At 44.1% G+C, this 10,272-nt stretch overlaps 2 protein-coding genes across 2 annotated transcripts in view; one reads left to right on the top strand and one right to left on the bottom strand.

Moving 5' to 3' along the window:
- TRUB2 (TruB pseudouridine synthase family member 2) overlaps positions 1 to 160 on the top strand; it is a 10,460-nt gene extending 10,300 nt beyond the window's left edge. Inside the window, exon 8 of the mRNA XM_054007224.1 lies at positions 1 to 160. This exon is cut by the window's left edge and continues 1,396 nt beyond it. The gene's annotated coding sequence lies outside the window, so the exon portion shown is untranslated.
- A 2,773-nt stretch (positions 161 to 2,933) lies between these two features.
- SWI5 (SWI5 homologous recombination repair protein) lies at positions 2,934 to 7,406 on the bottom strand. Its single transcript, XM_054007225.1, has 5 exons — positions 7,249 to 7,406; positions 6,609 to 6,657; positions 4,986 to 5,107; positions 4,236 to 4,330; positions 2,934 to 3,648 (listed from the first exon to the last, which is right to left on the bottom strand). The coding sequence occupies exons 1-5, from the start codon at positions 7,404 to 7,406 to the stop codon at positions 3,584 to 3,586; spliced, it is 489 nt and encodes a 162-aa protein (XP_053863200.1). The 3' UTR covers positions 2,934 to 3,583.
- Between the last annotated feature and the right edge of the window lie 2,866 nt (positions 7,407 to 10,272).

The raw sequence follows: 10,272 nt of genomic DNA, 5'->3' as shown, positions 1-10,272 counted from the left end.
CTTTAGAATTCACTGAGATTCCATTAGTGCTCATTTAAAGCTACAAATGATTATTTTACATAAACCATGACAGGTACATTAGCAATCAGCTAATGTATTTCTAAAATATGTAGGGCTCAAAGTGTGACGCTAATATGTACTAAAGGATTGCAATCTAAGATTTTGATGGAGTGCCAATCATTAATATCTAGGTTATGCTTTGCAGTGAGAACTCTCATCACACGTGGGGGCTCAAAATTAGGGGTAACATCCCTCATTTTAGAATCTAAAAATATTTTAAATATAAAACTGATGGTGCATTGGTTATTACTATAGTGATAGTTAGAAATATCTTGCAGACACGTGTATTTTATTGGCTGATCTTGCTAGGCCTTACACTCAACTGGCGGGCATTTTTGTTTGGATTTACTGTGATACCTTTAGAACACTACATCTGACCAATTGCAAAATTTCCGGGAACGTTCTAGGCATCAGTTGGCAGAACCCTATTGATTTTGGGGAAAAATTAGAAAATCGGAAGGAAAAATGAGAGACAGACTGAGACACCTGCCATCCATCATGACACCCTGAATGGCTTATCTCCCAGATAGAAGAGATATAACGGAGCGGGAAAAGGAGTCACAATGGGGAACCCGGGCATCGGGGGGAGGGGGGGGAAGGGCATGAAAGGGGTTTCAGAGAATCCCTGAAATAGTAGGGGATGGGAGGGCAGCACACACAGTGCTTGTGGGAGAGAATGGAGAGATGGAAGGAGCCTCTAATTCGTGTAATGAACTCAGCCTGTAGATGCAACAAAGTATGCAAACCCCCCACCACTACAGAATTTCTACTATCAAGAGAGATTCTACCTCTTCCAGACTTGTACAAAGAGGCACATGGAGGCAGTTTCTCCTTTGAAAATGTACCTGGACAGCTGTTAAAAGGTGAGCAGTAACTCTGCGGTATCAGCAATTGCAATCATGGCAGGGGAGGAAGGATTTAAGGACTTGTTTACACAGGGCGCTCAGGCCTGCTCTACACTAGAAAATTTAAGTAGATTTAACTACAGCAGTCAGCATGTGAGAAATCCAAACCCCTGAGTGGCATTGTTCAATTGACCTAAGTCCCCACATGGACAGCACTAGATTGATAGAAGAATTCTGTTGGCCTAGCTACCGCTTCTCAGGGAGGTGGATTACCTACACCGAGGGGAGAATCCTTCCTGTCAGTGTAGGTAATGTCTACAGTGAAGCACTACAGTGGTGCAGTTGTGCTGCTGTAGCATTTTAAGTGTAGACAAGCCCTCAGAACATTAATCCAAATTAACTAAAAGTGTGGATTTAATTCTGAGTATTTTCCACACAGTTTAATGCAGTTTAACTAATCCACTTTACATTCACACCTTTTAGTTAGTTTGAATTAATTTTCCTGGCTTTCCCTGTATATACAATAGTGACTGTCTCATCTCTTATCCTTGAGGGTTTACAAAACCCCCACAAAAAACCCCTCTATCACTTGAACTTAATTCATGGATTTTTTTCAGCTGCCTCCAAGTTCCTCTGCACAATGGGCAGTGGTTCCCAAACTTGTTCCACCGCTTGTGCAGGGAAAGCCCCTGGCGGACCGGGCCAGTTTGTTTACCTGCCGCGTCCGCAGGTTTGGCCGATTGCAGCTCCCAGTGGCTGCGGTTCACTGCTCCAGGCCAATGGGAGCTGCTGGAAGCGGCAGCCAGAATGTCCCTTGGCCCGCCAGGGGCTTTGGCGGAACAAGTTTGGGAACCACTGAAAGGTAAAGCAGTAATGAAGCACTCCTGCCACCTTGTGGCTAAAGATTGTACTCCCACCTACAGTGCATTGGAGTGTGTTAACTCTTTAAAGACAGACCCTGCATCTTATGTGCGCTAGTTTTCTTTTGGTATAGAACACTCATAGAAGTAGCTGTATTCAACTATACAAGCCTCTACAAACTCTTGTGCAGCAGTGGCACACCCCACACAGAGAGTTGTCTACCCAGGGAGAAATTTATAGAAAGTACTACAGTTTCACTAATGTGGAGTTAAGGTTGTGGGTGCACAATTATAATGAATACAAGTTTCAATCCCTAAAATGCTACTGGGGAAAGCCAGGAACTGCATGGGAACCATTACCTTAATTCTACAGCCAGAACCCTCCTCCCTTTAGGATGTCAGCACTTTTTCTATAATTTGGGGAGTGAGGTATGTTTTGTCTTCTGTGACCTATGTTGAATACAGGAAAATTGTTTGAGGAAGCCCTTCATTATATTATTGATCTCTTTAATTGAGACTGCATCTGGAAACAAGGAGGGAGAGGTAACGATGTGTCCAGTCTGATATGCAGCCATCAGCAATGGTGCCTCACTGACCCTATTGAGGGTCTTTGAGAAGTGCCTGAAGAGGTGTTCTGATCTGGAGTTACAGTGGCACACAGAAAATAGTAGTCTAAGGAGAGTACAGTTCTGTTTTTCTTAGCATCTCTATAGGCCGGGGTGGCCAAACTGTGGCTCAGCCGCATGCGGCTCTTTTACAGTTAAAGTGAGGCTTGCAGGGTACCCTCCCCCCCCATTCGCCACCTACCACACTGGGGAGGGGAGAGCTCAGGGCTTCTGCCCTGTGGCAGGGTGGTGGGGCTGGTGGATTCTGCCCTGCACGGGGGGATGGGGGCGGGGATGTCTCAGGGCTCCAGCCCTGCAGGAGGTGCCCACTGGGGCTCAGAGCTTCAGCAAGTGTGGGGCTGAAGCCCCAAGCCCCAGCAGGTGTATTCCCCAGGCAGAAGCCCTGAGCCCTGGCAGTTATGCCCGGCTCTCGAACTTGTGAAGATTATCGTATGCGGCTCGCAGGGTCATTAAGTTTGGCCACCCCCTGCTATGGGCTATCAGAGTGAATTGCTAGGGAACATAAGAGTTAATCATTTATTCAGACTGGACAATTCAGCAGCACAAGTTAATGCTTTTCCATTTATTTACTATTATACATATGCAACAACCAGCTTCCAGAACTCAATTCAGTGGGGCCATAACATATTGAGCACCCACAGCTTTTTCAGCACGAGGCATATAAACACCTTGCTCTTAGCCGATTTCCTTTCCCACTTCTGAGGTTTTTAACAAACAAACAACACAGCTCTGCATGTTCTCTCTCCACTGCTGCTTCCTCCATCCATTTACTGATACCTAACAATTGCTTCCCCATGTACGACTTCCTTAAAGAAGCCCATAGACCATCAACATGTCAAAGAACCCTATCACATGTGCAACAGTGAAGGGGTTAACTATTAATTCTGAATTATAACCTTTTTTTTTTTTTTTTTTTAAATAATGAACAGTAAGAGGAGCCTAACACTTCAACTGAAACTCCTCTCATTGCCAAAGAGCAAAATGCCACTTTTCCTGAAACCGGGAACATGGGATGGATTCAATAGCTTTTCCATTCTAGAAGTTAGTCTTTGAAATGAAGCGGTCAAGTAACACTTCCTTGAAAGTCTCTGCATCTTTACTGTCCTTCTAAGTTCTCAAGGTGTACGGTACCAACACGCAGTACCCCAGTAATGGTGATCTCTGCAGGAGATTGTAGTCTTCAGTTTCAATGCTAGTCAGTAAGTTCCAGATCAAATTTGGGGTACAGCTCCTTTGTGGTGACCCCTCTAATTGTTGCTAGAAAGGAATCAATACCACAGCTTCCATTACAGATAGAGAAGCAGATTAGTGAGCAAGAGTTTTGGCTAGCTGCATGGTTTCTATGACTTGAGTTTAGGCAGTAGAAAAGACTTGACTCTCCCCAAGCCTAGTTGTCCTAAAGCTTTCCATTAGCTAAAGGATGAGTCCAAATGTCTCTTACCTTATACACCCTCCCCACTCCACTCCTAACTGCAGGATTTTTTTCTAAGTCTTGTGCAGTGCAGAATACATAACGCTCTCAGGATTATCTATCAATTACAGGCGGCTCATCTTTGATGATCCACAGAAAAACACTAGCAGTCATCAAGTGACAATTTCACATCCCATTCAGAGGATCAGGAAGAGACACCGAATAGCCCTCTGTGGTTCTGCCATGCTGTTGAGAAAATCCCAATGGGCTCATGACAGAGGTATCTGTGCTTGAATATGGGATTTTAACTACAGAATCCTACAACTGAAGAATTATTAAGATAAGCCCTAGGACCGTAGCTTTCCCGCTTCTGTAATGAAACACATGGAAACATTTACTGAGAAAAGTTGCATGTTAGCCCTGCCTTTCTTACCCAGCTTGCCCAGCAGCATCTGTCCAGTGTCTTTAATATCATTGTACTCATGGAGCAAAGAGATGTGTTTCTCCAGTTCCTCCAGGCTGTAACCTCTGTAACAGCAAACCCAGAAAGGCCACAATGACACAGAGAAAGTACTGCTACTTTACCACATTTGTTTAGCAGAGACAAGATAGTTGTGAGAGATAGCAGAACCTGCCAAAACCACACAACTTGCCAACAGGACTCTGAAGGTAAGAGCTCAGTCTTTAAAAAACATCGTCAGGAAGGATGAATGGGGGAGCACAGTCTCCATTCCGAGGGGTGTTCCAGATCAATCCCTCTCCCCACAACAAAATAAAGCTAAAAGTAGTTCTCAGAGTTAGGTATTAACAAGAAGAAGTAATCTTGTGCCCCTTAGCAGCACCACAATGCAGAACAGCACCGCCTACTGAATCACAATTACTACTCCCTGCAACCTCCAGGTTTTCCTTAAATCCAAGTACTGATTAAATCCAGCCTTGATTTGCAAAAAACAAAGAGACAAGGTACTTGGTTCAGTTTTGTAGCTGAAGTGCCCTGTAATTCAAACAATGCTGAAATTAACACTATTCCTAGCTAAACAGATTTTGGTCATAGTGCAATATCAGCACCACCAACAGGAGGTGGCAGTTTCCAACTCCGATACTTGGGGTTTGTTTCGTTTTAAAAAACAAACAAAAAAAACCCCAAGCCTCATGCTGAACATCAAGCTATCCAAGAACATACTCAGCCAACAACTGTGCAATTTCCTGATCCAGAGCAAGATCCTCCTGTTTCAGTTCTTCAACTTCACGCTGTAGGGCTTCCTTATTGACTCCATCTGATTGACAGGACCTTGGAGACTGGATCTGTAGAGCAGAGAGTGCTTTTAACATTCCACTAACTCAGCCCTGTGTGTGATGCCACTGACCCAGAGGGAACAGATCAGAAGAGATAGTAAGTATTTGTTAGTTTATTCCTGAAGTATCACTTAGGTGAAAAGGGAAAATGAGACTTCACAGTGAAAATCCAAGTGAGTAAACTAGCATCATGCTATTTAATGCCAATCAGTGCCATGTAGTTTGTGAGTTCTTCAAAGCAGAAGATGTATCTTACGCTGTAAAGCTTTTAAAAATAAACTCTCAGGAAGCCAGTATCTAGCCCCAGAAGTGTATGTATATGTCAGAGCACTAAGGTAACTAGCCATATTTTTCCCCAGGGAAAATATCTATTGCTGAACCACCAAAAATATCAGGATCAACTGCTGTTTCAGCCAAAAGAGAAAAGATTAAATAAGCCACGAAGACTAAGCTATCCTCATCACTTGAAGCCATCTCTCCAGGATAGATGTGAACTCATTTACTCTGGGATACATCTCCAGAAATCCTAGCACTAAATGTGATGCTGCAGTGCCAATGTGGACTTGGCTACTTGGGTGTGGGTCAGGTGCAGCTCTGCAGCCTGGATACTTGCAGGTGGACCTGGTATGCACAGGTTCGCAAGCATGGGAGCCTGGATAGGGGTATGCTCTACGTCAGTGCTTCCTAACATTTCCAGACTACTGTACCCCTTTCAGGAGTCAGATTTATCTTGCGTATCCCCAAGTTTCACCTCACTTAAAAACTACTTGCTTACAAAATCAGACAAAAAATACAAGTGTCACAACACACTATTACTGAAAAACTGCTTACTTTCTCATTTTGTCTGTATGAAATTTTAGTTTGTACTGACTTTGCTAGTGCTTTTTATGTAGCCTGTTGTAAAACTAGGCCAATATCGAGATGAGATGATGTAGCTCCTGGAAGACCTCTGCGTACCCCCAGGGGTACGAGTACCCCCAGCTGAGATCCACTGCTCTACAGTCTAGACATGCCCCTAACCATAATTGTTAGCAGGGATCTTGTTCTGCTGCTACCTTTGCTGTGCCTGCTCTGTGAATACACAACTTCAATACTGATGGCTGAACATGACAGAGTGACACTCACACTGAAGTCGTACGGCGGTAACAAATGATGTGAAGTTTAGTTTCTCTCTGTGTACCAGGAGGGATAGAAGCATTGAAGATGAAGGATATCACTGCCCTGTATCTACACATTAACTGGCAGAACATCTAAATTCTACTCTGTTCATCACCATGGTATCTAGCATGAAAGAAAGCTGATCCATGTAACCAACTGCCTTAGCTGCTGTTATTCTCTAGAAGAGCGAGACAGCGAAAGAGCAGGCAAGGGCACCCAACTGCGACATTGCCATGGATAAGAAGGGTAGCAATCCACAACATCCCCTTGCTGTAGTCTAGGGCAGCACTGACTTTGGAGGTAAAACCATTCTCTTCCCAAAGGGGGAGGAGAGATGTATGGAGACACTTACTGGAGATTTGAAACCTGCATTGCAATTTCTCAGGATTCCAGTTGGTGTCCTGGATTAAGACAAAAAGAAATTACCATTTTAAAAGACACGAGCATAGCCTGACAGAATGAGACAGCCCTAGCCTGCATGCACCTTTCAGTGGGGAGGAGGAGTGGCAACACCAGAATATCCACAGCAGGGTAGCAGCGAAGATCCAATATCTCGGATGTCTTCACTTCAAGCTGTGATGTGCCCGGGGCTTGGCGATTGGGGGCATCCCATCCTCATCAAGAGGCTCCCTGAGACTTAGGAAAGTCAGTCACACAAAGTCCCTTAGGAAACTAGGAGAGTAGCATGTCATCCCTCTAAGGATCCTTGGCAGCTGCATTTCAAGACAGGAAGCGCTCAACCCCAGATGGCTGGGGAAAGTGTAGCTCCCCTCGCTCTGCAGGCTGGTGAGAGCACCTTCAGGGGCTGGAAAAGGAAAGTCCCATCCCTGTAAAGGGCTCCATATGAGATGGTCAGGAGGGAAGTCACAGACCCTTAAGAGCTGGTGGGAGGGAGGGTCCCATGCCACCTGAAGAACAGCACCCTAAGAGCTAAGAAGGGGGATACATCCCTTGAAGACAGGCCTAGGGAGTTATATTGAACTTGCTCCTACCTCCTCAGGAAAGGCCTAGGTGACGGCCCGCTCCTCCCTCGGAGCCCTGGGCTCTGCTCCCACTCCCTGCAGAGTGGGGGTCCCTGCTCGTGGTTATCCAGCGCTGCCTGCGGGCCAGAGGGCCTGGAATCAACATAGGCCTCGTTGCCACTTTGCATGCTGGGAATTGTAGTCTCAATGCAGGGAGTTTCCTTCCCTCCTACACTGCATGTTGGGATTTGTAGTCTCTGAGGACTTCACAAGTGCTCTATCTGCTGGGATTTGTAGTCTATGGAGGGTTAAACACTACATTGCATGCTGGGATTTCTGAAGGCCTTAGCCGGCCCTTGAAGACAGGCTATCAAAATATTTTCTTCTATTATTTGTAAAAAATTTGTCACTGCACCACAACTTCATTTATTCTTTTTTATCTTTGATTGTATTTGCTTGTTAAATAGTTGTTAGAGCTGAAGACTGGGACTAGTGGGGAAGGTGGGTTCTATTCCCAGCTCTATCACTAACTTGCTGTATGACCTTGGACAAGTCACTTTCCCTGACTGAGCCTTAGTTTCTTAGACCTAACGTTAATTATGTGACTGTAACAACTTGAGTAATAATTGTTTATTATTTGTTAAGTGCAGAAATTGTGGTCAGTGGCACACAATATAAAGAATAAGAGTTAAGGTTTCAACAGTGCAACGTTCAAGAACAATCTGCTACAACACTCAGAATCCTACCTGCTGCCATTACAAATCACTTTTGAAGTCTAAACATGAGGAAGAATATACTCAAGGTTATGTAGGAGGGACTTGTTATAGCGCTCAGTACACACTGCTCACTTCACAGTACATTTAGAGAGCACTTCTTCATCCTTTGACTTACTACTGGGAGAGAGAGCCCGGCCGCAACAATTTCCATTAATCCTCCAAATATGATCCATAAGGAGTAAACACTGTCAGCATCCATTAAATTGCTGTCTTCCTTTTTGTGTTGATAGTGCTGGCACAGCCATGAAAATAGACAATGGGGAATCACATGGTCGTAGTACAGCTGCATGTTTATCAAGCATTTTTCACAACACTTGAAGCCTTTGTGTCAAGCTTTTATCCTTGCTCTTAGGGTCTTTGAATATTTTATGTTACTAATACTTAACACTTACATAGCACTCACCACCTTCTTCAAAATGCTTTATAAACAAACTAATCAGTCTTCACAACACACAAGTGAAACAGAATAAATAGAGGCCAATGCACCATTTGCCAGATTTCTCAACTAATTTGGAAAAAAAAATCTAGAAATCCATCTGTGCTGTCATTCCTATTCCATGATTAATTTTCTCAAGGCTTAGAAAATCTCCTCAGTGTCTGAGTTCTTAAGAAAATTAATTTTCTAATAACTCATTTTAACAATATATTCCTATATAATGACTTTTCCAGAAGGATATCAAAGTACTTTACAAATAATTGATATATGAACTACACACACTGAACATTTTACCCACCACTGAAATGCAGCCATTTATGGGGTGAAATGCAACAGCTGTTTAATAGCACATAACACTCCCCAACAGTTAAGAATACAAAGAATATATCTTTCCATTTAAAATGGCAAGTGGAGTTTTAGGTGGGGGAAGACTATAATGAGAATTAACCAAATAATTATAAGAATATGGCCTGGACACCTATGTTAACACCCCAACTCTTACAAAAAGTGCCGTAGGAGTTCTAAAGTTCACAAGTAGCCAGAACCTCGATTTTGAATTTAAGCCAAAAGACAGTATCTCTTTAAGCACAACATCCCTTAAGTCTTTTGCGGAACTGTCTCAGTACTGGCTCAGAGGAAAAAGAGTGCGATCATTACCACTTCCTACACCAGCCGTTCTCAACCAGGGGTCTGGGGCCACCTAGGGGGCCGTGAGCAGGTTTCAGGGGGTCCACCAAGCAGGGCCAGCATTAGATTCGCTGGGGCCCAGGGTGGAAAGCTGAAATCCCACTGCATGGGGCTGAAGCCGAAGCCTGAGCAATGTAGCTGCATGGGGGCCCCAGGCAATTGCCTTGTTTGCTACCCCCTAATACCAGCCCTGGCTTTTACATGCAGAAAACCAGTTATTGTGGCCCAGGTGGGCCATGGAGTTTTTATAGCCTGTTGAGGGAGGGCCTCAGAAAGAAAAAGATTGAGAACCCCTGTCCTACACCACACGCACCATGCCTGACTTGGTTCAGAACTGACTTAGAAGAAAAGGCAACACCTGCAAAAATAACAGCACTACTTCTTGAGTTAAAAATGGGTCACACTTCACAGCACTTGAAAACCTGAACCACATCCAACTGGTCAGCTGTTTCACCTACATTCCTCTCCTTACTGGTGCTTTACAGTCATGTGTCCCTATGGGAGGCTTAATGAAGCATGCCGAGGGTAAGGTAAAAAGACTCTTTGTATTTCCTCTTTTGGGAAAGAAGGCATGCAGGGTAGAAAGAGATTTCTGTCTATATCGCCCCTATCTGAACAGCTCCATTGAGTATATGGTGGTTGTGTTCATATCCTGTATCAGCTATAGGCAAACATTGGAGGCAATATACTAGACTCAATGGTCTGACTCAGTGTACCAAATGCTGCCATATGCTCCCTTTAAAGAAAATGAACCAAAGTGGGCTGGTGCATGAATTTTAATTTCATGTTGAGGACCAGAAAAAAGCAACACCCTTCATGTGTCATGAGCTCCAGAGGTAGGAGAGTGATGAGCACAGTATTAAAACCTAGACAGATTTGATAGGACTGGATAAACACGAGAGTACTGCAGAATAGTGCTGGGAGGATATTTGCACCGTTTGTATATTACACTAGCAGTCTCTGCCCATACTGGCATTATTAACACAGTGCCAATTGACACAGTAATTAGCTCTGCTGGATGCAAATTTAAGCCACACAGTGGCATGATCGCCTGCACCCCTTTGGGAATGCATTTATGTGTTGAGCGAGATGTTTTACGGGCTTTCTAGAGGGACCAGCGATAACCACTGCAAACTTCTCTAGTATAAACGAGGT

Source organism: Malaclemys terrapin, chromosome 17 (genome assembly GCF_027887155.1).
Source record: "Malaclemys terrapin pileata isolate rMalTer1 chromosome 17, rMalTer1.hap1, whole genome shotgun sequence".
NCBI classification, from domain to species: domain Eukaryota; kingdom Metazoa; phylum Chordata; order Testudines; family Emydidae; genus Malaclemys; species Malaclemys terrapin.
The sequence above is the reverse complement of the archived record's forward strand: the minus strand, read 5'-3'. Positions and strand labels throughout refer to the sequence as shown.

Coding starts and splice junctions, on each gene's coding strand:
- SWI5 (XM_054007225.1), bottom strand. CDS start 7,406: ATGCAAAGTGGCAACGAGGCCTATGTTGATTCCAGGCCCTCTGGCCCG. Junction 5,108..6,608: donor ATGCAGGTTTCAAATCTCCA/GTAAGTGTCTCC, acceptor TCTGCTCTACAG/ATCCAGTCTCCAAGGTCCTG. Junction 4,331..4,985: donor ATTGCACAGTTGTTGGCTGA/GTATGTTCTTGG, acceptor TTGCTGTTACAG/AGGTTACAGCCTGGAGGAAC.